Here is a 14,539-nt window from a genome sequence, read left to right as displayed (position 1 = left end):
TCCACAGAGAAAGATGAGTAAACGGTGGTATACTCAAAATTTTAGAAATGAATGGTTAGAAGATCCGGAATTAAAGGATTGGTTGAAAGAAGACAGTAATGAAAAAGGTGCATCTTACTGTATTTGTTGTGAAATGAAATTAAAGAATGCCAATAAATCGATGTTACTAGTGCATAAAAATACAGTTAAACATAAAAAAAGTGCAAATATTGCTAAGACAAGTTCAATGTTAGACACGTTCTTCACAAAACGTAAACCTACGAGAATGAAGAAGTAGCAAAGGCAGAGTTAACATTGCTGCGCTAATTTCTGAGCATAATATTCCATTTGGGCAATGTGATCACCTTATAGAAGCATGTATATAACTATCCAGTTATATTAAAGGAGGCAGCAAAGGAAGTAAGCAAACCCTTAGCCATAATTATGAGAGCTTCCTTGGACTCAGGGGAAGTACCCATAGACTGGAAATGTGCAAATGTGACCCCAATTCACAAAGGAGGATCAAAGGCTGACACAAGTAATTATAGACCTGTGAGCTTAACTTCTGTTCCAGGAAAATTAATGGAGGCACTGGTTAAAGAAGCACTGCAGGATCATTTAGACAAGACTTCAGTTATAGCTCAGACACAGCATGGTTTTGTTAAGGGGAAGTCTTGCCTGACCAACTTGATTGGATACTATGATGCAGTCACAAAAGAACTGGATGCAGGGAATAACTTTGATATTATATACTTGGATCTTAGAAAGGCTTTTGATACTGTTGCACATGGAAGACTGCTACACAAATTGGAGCAGTGTGACATTGGAGGCAAATTGCTGCTATGGATAAAGGGGTGGTTGAGGGGGAGAAGACAGAGAGTGGTAATCAATGGACACTGCTCATCGTGGACTGATGTTATTAGTGGAGTCCCTCAGGGCTCAGTGTTGGGTCCATTATTGTTTTCTGTATTTATAAATGATATTGATGATGGTATATCGGGATTAATGTCCAAGTTTGCAGACGATACAAAGGTTGGCAGGGTTGTCAAGGACACTACTGACACTATGCTGCTGCAACAGGATCTGGAAAGGTTGAGCAGATGGGCTGAGAGGTGGCAAATGAAGTTTAACATTGACAAATGTAAAGTACTACACATGGGAAACAGCAACCCCAGAGCAACGTATCAACTCTGTGGTACAACACTGACAGTGGTAGAGAATGAAAGGGACTTGGGGGTGGTTGTGCAGGCAGATATGAAGTTCTCTGAGCAGTGCAGATGGGCTGCAAGAGTAGCTCATGGAGTATTGTCAATGATATACAGGAATTTTTCCAGCAGGGATAAGGAGGTGATTATTCCATTGTATAAGGCGATGGTCAGGCCACACCTAGAGTACTGTATACAGGTCTGGAGGCCTCATTTCAAGAAGGATGTAGAGCTGCTGGAACGAGTACAGAGAAGGGCAACAAGATTAGTGAATGGAACAAAGGGGTGCTCTTACGAAGAACGGCTTAAGTTTTGCAAATTACAGTGTCTGGAGACTAGGCACCAGCGAGGTGATCTGATAGAGGTGTATAAAGCCTTGAATGGTTTAAGCATGCTCAATGCTGATGGGATTCTTCCTCTAGCTCAGAATAATCACCTGAGAGGGCATAAATTCAAATTGAGGAAAGACAGATGTAGGATAGACGTGCGGAAATTTGCCTTTAGCCAGCGGGTGGTTGGTTGGTGGAACAGACTTCCATCCCTTGTGGTGGAGGTTGATAGCCTAAATAAGTTTAAGGCTCAGCTGGATAGGTATTTTGAACGAACGGAGGGGTGAAGTGGAAGAGGTTTTTTTTTTTTTTTTTTTGGCTGATGCTGCATAAGCTTGCTTTCTTGCATCAAATGCCTCTACTAATGCTAATGTAAGTAAGCATTTCATGATAGCAATATTGCAAAACAAGTTCAGATAAAGGCGACTAAAGTCTCTTATCTTATACAAGATGGCATAGCCTATCATGAAAAAATATACATTTCTAACATATGCAGAAACAACAAGTTTTCAATGATAATAGATGAAAGTACAGATTTATCTTTATCTCAAGTTCTAGCTGTTGTTGTTAGATATTTTGATATTCAAAAACTTGATGTTGTAGATGTGTTACTTGACATTGTGTCGAAAATGGTACTTCAGAAGGGCTTTATCAAGCTGTAAAAGATCTTTTCATAGAAAAAAATATTCAAATAAGTAATCTAGTTGGCTTTGGAAGTGATAATTGTGCCACTATGATGAGTACTAAGAGTGGGTTCCAGTCATTGCTAAAAAAGGATGTACCATCAGTATTTATAATGGGATGTGTTTGCCATTCTTTTGCATTATGTGCTAGTCATTCAGTCAAGGTACTACCATCATATCTAGAAATATTTATAAAAGATATCTCTTGTTATTTTTCCCGTAGTAGTAAAAGATTAAACGAGTTCAAAATGATTCAAGATGTTGTAGATACTGCTAAGCATAAAATCCCCAAATTCGCACAAACACGTTGGTTATCCCGTGGCAATGTAATAAAAATTATTATTGAGCAGTGGGATGCATTCGTTCTTTATTTTCAGTCTCAATCAAAAATTGAGAAAATCGATGATGAAGGGAATATTTACAATACTATGATCACCAAAGGAACTAAGTATATGTTGTTGTTTTTAGGATATGTACTGGAGAAAATAAACTGCCTGAATATTGAATTTCAATCTGAGCATTTCAGATTGCACTTACTTCATTCAATGGTTTCAATTGAGTATAAAAATATTCTTAGTTTTTTCATAAAAGAAGAAGTCATTACTTCGCGCAAGCTGGTTGAAATTGATCCAAGCAATGCAATAAATCATAAGCCTCTGAATAAAATATATTTCAGAGGCCGTTGTATGGCCTTATTAAATTCAACACTACTTGGTGACAGTGAAAGCAGGTTTAAAAATGATTGTTTAAGATTTCTTGTTGAACTTTGTATGGAAATCAGAAAAAGATTTCCTCTAAATGATGATGTAATTATCGCCAGTCTCAATCTTCTTGACCCAGCAGTGATACATTATCGTGCCAATTCGCCATCCTCAATTTTCCATTTAGCAGTGCAGTTCCCTCACCTTGTTTCTGAAGACAAACTAGATCTTCTAGATGATGAATGGAAATCATTTTGTTTAAATCAAGATTTAGATTTCTCTTACAAAACCATCCCTGAGTTTTGGTATCTGTTACGTAATGTAAAAGATGGCTTTAATAATTCTAAATATAAGATTTTATCTAACTTTATGACCAGTCTAACTATTTTACCTCACTCTTCGGCAAGCGTAGAAAGAATCTTCTCCCAGTAAACCATATAAAAACAAAAGCCACAAACTCCCTTAAACCAGAAACTGTGAAAATTCGACTAATGGCAAAACAGGCGATAAATAGATCTAATCAAAATTGCTATACAAGGAAACCTAAATCAGAATTGGTAAAAGAAGTCATACAAGGAATTTGTCATAAAAGATACGAAGAACGTTTGAAAAAAATGAAAGAACTTCAAAAAATAAATGTGGAGGGAACTGAATGGGATGAAAATTCTGATTACAATTAAATAAAAGATATTTTTGAATGGTAAGTTTTATCTTATTTGTGTTGCTATACTATATGATGAAAACTAGGTTTTTTTTTGGGTTTATTTAAGTTGCAATCTAAGTTTTTTTAAAATTTGTGAGTGGGAGCCCTCGTCCAAACTATAACTGAAGTCTTGTCTAGATGATCCTGCAGTACTTCTTTAACCAGTGTCTCCAATAATTTTCATGGAACAGAAGTTAAACTCACAGGTCTATAATTACTTGTGTCAGCCTTTGATCCTCCTTTGTGAATTGGGGTCACATTTGCACATCTCCAGTCTATGGGTACCTCCCCTGAGTCCAAGGAAGCTCTCATAATTATAGCTAAGGGTTTGCTTACTTCCTTTGCTGCCTCCTTTAATATAACTGGATAGATCCCATCCACCCCGGGTGCCTTTCTTGTGTTTATCTTCAACAATTTCTCCTCCACTTTACTCTCAGTTATTACAAGATTATCTAGCTTACTGCCAGAGTTGAATACACATCTGGCATTCCCCTCGCTGAATAACTCCTCATGTGTGAATGTAGATGCAAAATATTGATTTAGTTTGTTAGCTACCTGAGCAGGATCGTCAACAGTTGAACCATCGATATCAAGCGGACCAATCTGATTTATCCCCTTCCTTCTAGAGTTTACATAATTAAAGAACTCTTTGCTGTTTTTCTTTGCATCCCTTGCCAAAGATTTCTCGTAATCTGCCTTCGCCTGCCTAACTTCCTTTGTAACTTGGTTATAGATCAACTTATATCTATCATAGGCTTCCACGTCACCCATTAATTTATATGTATCCCATGCATTTTTCTTCTCTGCCACTTGTCTCATTAGTTCATGTGACATCCATTTAGGCCTAAACCTTGAACAATATTTCTTAGTTGGTATGTAAAGCCTAGTAGCTTCCAAGATTAATCCTTTGAATGCTTCCCATTTTGACTTTTCTGTTGGTAACATCATCAGTTGGTCCCACTGCATAGAATTTAAATACTGTCTCAGACCATCGTCGTCGCCTTTACGAAAGCAATAACCCTTCCCTTTACCCCTGATGGTAGTTACCTCTTTGAGTAAATCCCACTTCAGCACACTGTGATCACTGCCACCTAGTGGTTCCTCCATCTGCAGATTCTTAATGCATGAAGAATCACTACTGATAATCAAATCAAGAGTACTACTCCCTCTAGTTGCCTCCCAAACATGCTGATGTAGAAAACAATCATCCAATAAATCCACAAAAACCTTGTTAGTGTGCGAGTGACCAACCCACAAATTCCAGTCAATATCTGGGAAATTAAAACCCCCATTATAAGACTCTCTGATTTACTGGCCCATTCTATTTCCCTGTACAGTTTCTTATTATACTCATCAGAGTCATTAGGCCTATAGCACACTCCTACTCTCAATTTTGATCTCCCAATGCTTATGTCACACCAAACTGAATCGACACTGCACTGTCCAGCGATGTCGACTGGCTTCACTTCCTTGGATTTTATGTATTTCTTAATTAATAGCATAACCCCTCCTCCCTTCCTATCCTGTCTATCCTTCCTGTACACATTGTACTCCCAAATTGCAGTTCTGCATTCCTTATATCTGTGTGACACCACGTCTCTGATATCCCAACAATATCTGCCTTTGATGCTTTGAGCAATACCTCAAATTCATCAAATTTATTTACCAAACTCCTAGCATTGGTGTACACACAAGTATAAATACACCTGTCCTTTTTCTTAGCTACCCTAATGCAACCAATATGTTTACTTGTACCACAATGACTCCCAGCAGTCTCTGAAATATCCTGCATTTTGTTTTCCAGGCTTCTGCTCATTCCAATAGAAGCAGTGCAAGAATCACTTTCACCTCTGCCAGTGGCTACTGTTAATCTATTAGTCCTTGTATCCCCCCAAGCTAGTAGTTTTCTGACCCACCTAACACTGCCTCGATAGCATCAGCAAATATTCTTGCACCTTTCTATTTAAGTGTATCCCATCCCTGTAGAAGCAGTCCCTTCTGTTAACAAATACAGACCAGGCTGAAAAAAATTCTACCCCTTGAGCCTTGCACAATCTTTCCAGGGCCGAATTGATCGACAAGGTTCTCTCATATACTCCCTTCTATCGTGTCTGGGCAGAATTGCAGACACTTTCAAATCCAACCCAAATTCACGGCTTTTCTTCAACAGTGACCTGTACTTGTTAAGTAATTCTGCCGGTCTCCTACTCCTACTCTTAATATCATTTGTGCCGACGTGTACAACTATATCACCTTTTGTGCCCTTAAAAGATGATATCCACTCTACAACGTCATCAACCTTTGCCCCTGGCACACATACCCTGGTCCTGTTCCACCTATCCTTTTTATATTCCACCTATCCTAATACTTTGTCTTCAGAATAAGTTGCCATGATATTACACTACTTTTACTTTCAGAAAAAGTAATGGCATGATATTACACTACTTTTACTTTTGGAAACATTTTAATTGTTACCCAAGGTAATGATGTTTTTGAATCCTTTTGATTAGCTGAAATTAATAGTTCTCAGATGAAGATAAAAATTTGAGGGATTTTTCCAGTACTTCTTGCCCACAGTGAGTTAAACTTCTGTAAGAAAAATACTTATGGTTTAACTTGTCCAGATTAAATTTTTTACAAAAACAAAGCATATGCATGCTTTGTTTTTGTAAAATAAAATGCAATTAAATGTAAAAGCAAAACATTTACATTTTATTTGCTGACACTGCCAAAATGTTTAGAAAAGTGACACACTGTGGTATTCTTATAATTTATTCTTATGATGTATTTATACTTAAAGTTAAAAGTAGGTAATCATTTCTCAAATAACTATATACATATTTTAGTGTACTGTTACATTTGATATATCTTGTAGGATATACAGTATATTGGCTGGAAACAAAAAAACAAATAACTTCCAATAATTACTACAGTACCCACGCACATTGAGAAAGTACATCATTCATGTTTTGTCTATTTATAATAAACGGACAGGCACGAATGTTTTCTGGTTTCATCTTTTCTGCCATTGACTGTTTATTTACAAAAAATTAAAACAGCATTTATGAATTTCTTATAACAATATTTTGGATAATAAATTGAAAGATGATACTATTTAGATCTTGATAATCATCAGTATTTTTCTTAATACACAGTATCTTGAATGATCAGGATTTGTATAAAAGCATTCTTAATCTGAAAAGATGATGACATCTTTTCAGATTAAGAATCTGATGATGACATCATCATCAGTGTTCTCCCCAGGATCTATCGAATAGGCAACACCACCCAGTGAATTTAACTGACTGCCCAGCTAAAATTTAAGCTATTCTCCGTAGGTACTGCTCACTGATCTCGATCAATATTAATTAGAAAATACCATGCAATCAAGGTCAATGCGACAGGAGTATATAATGTTAAATTATGCAATTAATTTTTGCTCTGGATCGCTTAAGTCACATTATAAATAACAAAAAAATTTTATAATATTGCCAAGTACAGTAAGTCCTCGACTTAATTCGTTCCAGCAATTTTTGCACAAGTTGAAAAACCACGTAAGTCGAATAGTGCTTAAATATGATTTATTTTTAATTGTATATTCATTTGAAAGGAAAAGGAAAATTCAAACAAATCAACTTCTTTTTATGAAAACTTTGTGGAAATAAAACTTTATTCAATATCCTAACAAGTACATATTCATTCATAAATATAAAAACGTATCTAATTTAGCTGAAAATACCCATTCTATACTAATCCTTTAATGCAATTTTGCTTGAGTGACTTCAGACTTTCCAGACTGGAGATTTTGATAGCGTCTTGAAGTACTTGTCCAATGATGTCTGCACTGTAGCTCTTTTTTTCTTGTCGTAAATCAGTTTGTAGCATGCACCACTCCAATCACTTTTTCAAACTGTTTGGTGTCTGGATCCTGAGCTTTTAAGCCAGCTAGTCCTTCGCCAATCATTTTAAAGCATTCTGCCATTTCCTTAGTATCAAATCTGTTTGATGGCTCAACTTCTTGTACATCCTCTAAAACCTTGTCTTCATTTTTATGGTCAAGTTCCATTAAATCTTCATTGCTTAATTCCTTTCTATGACTTTACAACAATTCAATTCAATAAAGTCAATTTCCTCTAAATTTAATTTCAATATTCTGGTCACTTCCACAAGCTCTCTAATTACATCTTCATTTTCTTCACTTCCCAAAGCATCTTGAACAAACTGGGAGGTGAGTTTCTTCCAGACGTCATTCATAGTATCATGGTTGATACTGTAATTTCACTCCAAGCAGCATCGATGTTTTTAACAGCTTTGTAAATCTCGAATTCTTTCCAGAACTGCTTCAATGATCTGGCATTCTGTCCTTCAGTGGCTACAGTAAGCCTGTCTAAATATTGTTTGTAGATAATACTTTTTGAATGTCTGTATTAGATCCTGATCCATAGGTTAATTGAGGGAAGTTGTATTTGCAGGCAAAAATATAACTTTTATGTTTTCGTGATAGTCACACATAGTTGTTGGGTGACCAGATGCATTATCAACCAGCAGTAATATTTTAAATGGTAGGTTGTTTTCTTGGCAATATTTTTTAACTTCTTGCAGAAAATGATAGAGAAACCAGTCCCAAAAAATTTTGTGTCACCCATGCTTTTCGATTGTACTTCCACACAATAGGTAGCAATGCCTTTGAAATATTTTTGAAGGCCCTTGGATTTTCGCTATGGTAAACTAACAGTGGTTTTATTTTGCAACCTCCAGCAGCATTTCCACCAAAAAGAAGGGTTTATCTGTCCTTTGATACCTTAAATTCTGGCATAGTTTTTTCTTCTTGCGATACGTAAGAACAATCTGGCATTTTTTTCCAATATTATTAGCCATATGGTGAAAGGAAGCCTGAGGCTTAGCTGCACTGGCCAAAAAACAAAAATTTTCCCTATTACCCTGAAAGATAGAGAGAGAGAGAGAGAGAGAGAGAGAGAGAGAGAGAGAGAGAGAGAGAGAGAGCAGGGGAGGGGGATCACCAAGAAAGAGAAGAATGATGATATCCAGCTCAGGACCCTGGGCATGCCAAGCCCATACTCACCAGATGTGAGCCCCTGGGGACAATAAACGAGTCTCATCTACATTAAAGACCTGTTGTGGTAGGCAATCCTCATTTTTGATGATTTCTGCCAGAGTACTGGGGGAACTCTGTAGCTGCTACTATGTCTGCACTAGCAGCCTCACCTGTAACTTTGATGAGATGTGTAGTTTAGCATGGCCTTTAAATCTTTGAACCCATCCATGGCTTACAATGAATGTTTCACTAGCAACATTCTCACCACATTTACACTTTAGTTCTTCAAAAAGATTCAAGGTTTTTTCCTTGTATGAACATAAGACTTATTGGCATTCGTTGTTTTTTTCATGTCTTCTATCCAAATCATCAACAATTTTTCCATTTCTTCTATTAATAAGCCCCTTCTTTTGGATATGATCGTAGATTGCGTTGGCACAGAACTTTTTACGTGCTGCATAATCCGAACTTTACCTTTTATAATGGTTCTAATAGTCAATTTGTTTATTTCGTAAATGCAATGTCCACAAATTTCTTACCGTTTTCATGTAGTTTAATGATTTCAACTTTAGCCTCCATAGTTATAATGTGCCTCTTCTTATCACTATGTTTACTATTTTCACAGTCATATTTAGGGTTTATATTTATTTTGTTTACAATGAATATAAGCTCACAAGATAAACTTACACTTAAGTTGTTAAGTGAAAACAAAGTGCCGGTGCCACTATCAATTCACATTAGCATACATTAACGCAATCTATTACACATATATTTAAAGTGGCACTAGTCATAAGTAGAAGTAGCGCAACAGCGTATCTACGAATCCATGTAAGTCGAAGGCATACCATATTACACTTCCCCACCTGGCTACTTCATAATGCCACCCAGCTGGCAAAATTTTCTTGGGAGAACACTGATCATCATCATTAAAATATATAAACCAAAGTTTGTATTTAATTGTATATACACCAGTATTCGATTATTATTATGCAATGGCGGCTCATGGCTCTGATGTATGGGGATGATGCTTCTTAAAGTTACATTAAATTGCCTTGGTTATAAGACATGCAGACATAGACAGTAATAATAATAAGCAAGTTAAAAAATACTACAAAACATTAACTGGAAAAATACTACGAACATTTCTCACCTTATGGGGAGAAGACTGATCATCATCATTAAAATATATAAACCAATGTTTGTATTTGTATTTAATTATATATACGCCAGTATTTTATTATGCAGTGACGGCTCGTGACTCTGAAGTATGAGGATGATGCTTCTTAAAGTTACATTAAATTGCCTTGGTTATAAGATATGTAGACGTAAATAGTAATAATAATAAGCAAGTTAAAAAATACTACAAAACAATAACTGGACACTTACCATTAAGAGACTTGGGCAATCTTGAAATTTAATCGGCACTGCTCACTCCACAGTTCCTTTGACTCTTTTTGTTACCTCTAAAAAATGCATATTGGCAACCCACTGACCAGGCAGTGACTCAACCACTGGGAGCAAAATGCAGAACTGTCTAGTGCACAGTTCCGCCTATGGTTAAACTTCAAAATTGAAAACAATTTTGTGTTTTTATTCGTTTATTATTGAAGTGATTATTGGAAATTGTTTTCCAGTGAGCCAAAGGTTATGGTTGGTCCTGGATTGCCTGGGCTCTGTTTAATACTTTTATTAAACAAAGAAATTATTTTTTTTATTTTTTTAATTATTGAAAATAGAAGATGAGTATACTATATGCAGAACCTGTTAATAAAAATATTCATTATATTGCATTGTTCTTCACAACATTTCATATAACTCCATTGACTATATATTTAGATTTAAAAAGCTGGAGGTGCAGCAGTTCCACATTGCCTACCAACAAGCCACCCCTGTTATGTTATAGTATGAACCGTATATCAAGATGGGTTAATCCATTACTGTAGATTCAATATGACATCATTAAATAGGCTATCTGGGTTTTTTTGGTTTTTTTTTACAAAATTCATTATAGTATCTGCTATTAAAATGTCATAAATTCAAATAATCTTGATCTCCTTTTCCTGTTTCATCTGTTGACTTTGAAAATCCATTGTTCGAAACAACAGTTTTAAATGTTCTGATTCCATGGAAAAGGTGAAGAAAAACCATGAAACTATGAGCAACTTTCCCAACTTTTTCCATATGCTCATCAAGTAGAGAACATGTATGCTCACTAGCCTCTACTGACAAAGTTTCCTTCTGTGTATTTGGCACAACATTTCAATACCTACTACAGCAAAATATAAATGGAGAACATCATTACAATAACTGAGATAAATGAAAAAAAAAAGTCAAATGTTATACTTGGTCAGCAGCATAACATTTCACAAAAGAATGAAGAGCAATTGATTGCAACAAGTAAGGGCATCAGCAGCAGCAAAATTGCTCACTTGCATGGAATCTGAAACTGGCTACTTTGTAAGTTTCCTTACCCTTTAGAGGCCTCACTTTAGGACACACAGCTCTGCTGGAACAGGTGTATAGAAGGGCAACCAGATTGGTGAAGGGAATAAAAGGGTGCTCTTAACTAGAAAGGCTTCAGTTCTACGGATTGCAGCATCTCGAGACCAGGCACCTGTGGGGGAGATCCGATTGAAGTGTTTAAAGCATTGAATGGATTGAGTAAGCTGAATGTTAATGGTATTCTTCCACTTGCTGGGACTACACACGAGGAGGCATAAATTCAAGTTGAGGAGGGTTGCAAAATAGATGTGCAGAAACTGGCCTTCAGCCAGCAGGTGGTTGATTGTTGGAACAGGCTTCAGATCTGTTGTTGTGGAAGTGGATGGGCTGGGAAATTAAAGGGAGAACTAGACAAATTCTTGGAGGGTATGGACAGGTTAACTGGGTTTTTTTTTTTTTTTTTCTTTACTGATGCTATTTAAGCTTGCTTCCTTAAATCATTTGCCATTGCTACTACTACTTTGTTAATATTTAATGAATTTGTAAAAGGTTGCATTAGGAAAATGCAATAAAATATCAACAAGGACAAATTCACTCAGTTGTTATATAATATACAGTACTGTGAATGAAGATAAATGTGTTCACTTACTGTTTACTTTTAAAGATTGAAAAGTAAGCTTGCAACACATGCTTTATTGCATTGTATAATGAGCAAATATCAAATTGCCAAATTTCTATTGCATGAAAAGCAGCTAAAATTTTGAACTGATCAAAACAAAAACATTTAACTTTTACACATTTCAGTGGCACTGTAAGAAATATGATAAATATGATATAGTACTTATGGATATCTTTTTTTGTAAAATGCAAAAACTTTCACTTATAATATTATGCAATTTATTTATGGTCGACTTATACACCATTAAAAATCAAAGTATTTAAAAAATACCTAGCAATTTTGAAAGTAACCTTCATTAAGTATTATAAAACAGTGAGGGTTATTTGTCAATTACAATTATTGGCAAAAAAAAAAAACCATCAGGGGAAACCGCAGAGATGGATAAAAGTGTGATAGTAAGGGTAAATGTTACAGAAGCCAAAATTCAACTGCTAAAAAGAAAAGGATATTCTAACCATACACAAAGGGGGTATCAAAATTGGTATATGAAAGCACAAAGAACATTTTCTGGATCAAACTGGGGCATGTACCAATGATATAGAAGGTGAGTGTAAGAAACCAAAATCAAGATTATTTCTGGTCTTCTGCTGCCATCAACGTTGAAATTTTTGATGGTGTCAAAGTGTAGTGTTAGGTAGCAGGAACACATTTGTTTTTAATTAATTTTATTTTTGTCAACTGGGATTTTTTTGTACTTTTATTTCTTCAACAGATCAACAATGCCCACAATCAAACCTCATGCAGAGTTGAAACTGAGGTCTGGGTAGTGATATACACTTTAAATTAAAAAAAAAAGCATACTTTTAACTTTAACTTTTTTTGTTTGGCCAGTGCAGCAAAAGCCTGTGGCTTCCTTGCACTACGCGGCTAATATTGATACTAATATTTGCATTCATGTAGTGCGATTAGCAGATTAACCTTTCAGCAGTGAAATGACACTGTCAAAAGGTTAATCTGCAATTTAGCTACTTTCCATTTTTAAAATGAAAAGTAGATTAACCTTTTGGCATTAATTTGCAAATGTCGAAATTGATCCTCATTGCGAAAATGCAAAACCATAAATTCTGATCCCCATACCGCTTCGAACCAAATTGCCATGCAACCTCAAATTCTAGGTAAATCCAAACCAACTGTTTTATTATATCACGTCTTCGCCAAAGTGCTGGACCACGGTGAATGGCAATTCCGCCACTGTAATTCTGCCAGTTAGTGCTTTGCTTTCAATTATACCTGTGAAAGGGGAAGTAACACGAATTATGTTGCTAAAACGTTAATTTATATCTACACTATATAAACCCATCGCAAATAAAAATAAATAAAATGTTAATTCAAATAAATAGTAGCTTAGCAAAACAAGGTAGCATTTCGGAAATTGTTCAATTGGATTAATTAAAAACTAAACTTTCTTACTTTGGCGAGCATCTTCCAACGCAATTTTGCTTGAGTGACTTCAGACTTTCCATTTTTCCCGAGATTTGTCATAACCTGCAGCTCATCGCGCATCTCGACAGCCATGCTTGTTTACAATTTACCTAAGAAGAAACAGGGGGCGTATTTTGAAAACCTTTCAGAAAGGATTTTAATATTAGTACAGTAACAATAAACTTGGCCTCCAAAGCCGAGTGGTCAGAAGAAGGCCTGCAGTAGTACATGCTCTTTGAGTGTAGACTGGGGTTCGAGCCCCTGACTACCAAATACCGTCGATCTGCAAATCCACACTGGACAAGCGTGGCAGATTAGTGTCCATTTTCATCAATATGAATCGTTGAGGAGGCTTCCATTCTGTAGTGGATTGATAACGGCTGCAGGTTTTTTTTTTTTTAGCAGTAAACTTTAATCTTAGTAATCTAAATTTATTTTAATCGTAGAATTAGAAAATTTAATTTTCATCCTAGAGTAGAAATAAATTTTAATTTTGGTAATAGTAGCAAATTAGTAGATCAGTAATTCGCAAAATTTTATTTCTGGTCACTGGTGAAACATTCATACCGCTAAGTGCGCACTTGTAGGGAAGGAGAAACCAGGAATCATTGTTTTAAAGAATGATAGGGAGCCCAGAATTTGAATGGCTCTGCCACAGGCAATCCCTTTTTGATCAAAACCAAAATCGACAACCATTCCTCTGAGTGTTTCTGATTTATTATATGTTCAAAACCTACCCCAAAATATTATTATTATTATTAGCCATATGGTGCAACAAAGCCTGATGCTTTTGCTGCACCAGCCAAAAAAAAAAAAAAAAAAAAAAAAAATTTCTGAGTTACCATTCAGAGAGAGAGAGAGAGAGAGAGAGAGAGAGAGAGAGAGAGAGAGTCAGAAATAAAAGGGAATCACCAAGAAAGAGAAGAATGATGATATCCAGCTCAGGATCCTGGGTGTGCCAATCCCATACTCACCAGATTTGAGCCCCTGGGGGAAATGAATTAGTCAGTCTCAGGCGTGGACGATAAGTTCTCCCCTCACTCTATTTTTTCGTTAAGAAAAACAGAAAAATAGTACATTGTGATCAGACATTACGCGAACTACCAACTTAGGCCATGTTGCTATGTATTTAATATATCTGTAAATTGAGTGTGTACGGGGTAGTACTTACACTTCTCAGAGCCAGAGGCGCTAAGCACTTGTGGTGCCCCCTTTAAAAATACCAGACATAAAAAAAAAAACTTGTATATATGAATATGATCAGAAAAAAAAAAAATTTTTACCAATCCGTTTAAATACAAACGTTGTAATACCATGAAATATAGAGAAGAATACTCTGT

The 14,539-nt window shown here is 35.8% G+C and overlaps 1 protein-coding gene across 1 annotated transcript in view; it reads right to left on the bottom strand.

The window, feature by feature from the left end:
• Nucleotides 1-13,290, bottom strand: part of LOC150088439 (calmodulin-lysine N-methyltransferase) — a 410,297-nt gene extending 397,007 nt beyond the window's left edge. Inside the window, exon 1 of the mRNA XM_090370776.1 lies at nucleotides 13,188-13,290. Coding sequence (XP_090226902.1) covers nucleotides 13,188-13,280 — 93 coding nt within the window. The 5' untranslated portion in view covers nucleotides 13,281-13,290. The remainder of the gene's footprint in view (nucleotides 1-13,187) is intronic.
• Between the last annotated feature and the right edge of the window lie 1,249 nt (nucleotides 13,291-14,539).

The sequence above is a fragment of the Mastigoproctus giganteus genome, chromosome 3 (assembly GCF_048544385.1).
Source record: "Mastigoproctus giganteus isolate SK-2022 chromosome 3, ASM4854438v1, whole genome shotgun sequence".
In the NCBI taxonomy this organism is placed as follows: domain Eukaryota; kingdom Metazoa; phylum Arthropoda; class Arachnida; order Uropygi; family Thelyphonidae; genus Mastigoproctus; species Mastigoproctus giganteus.
This window is presented reverse-complemented; position numbering and strand designations above follow the sequence as displayed.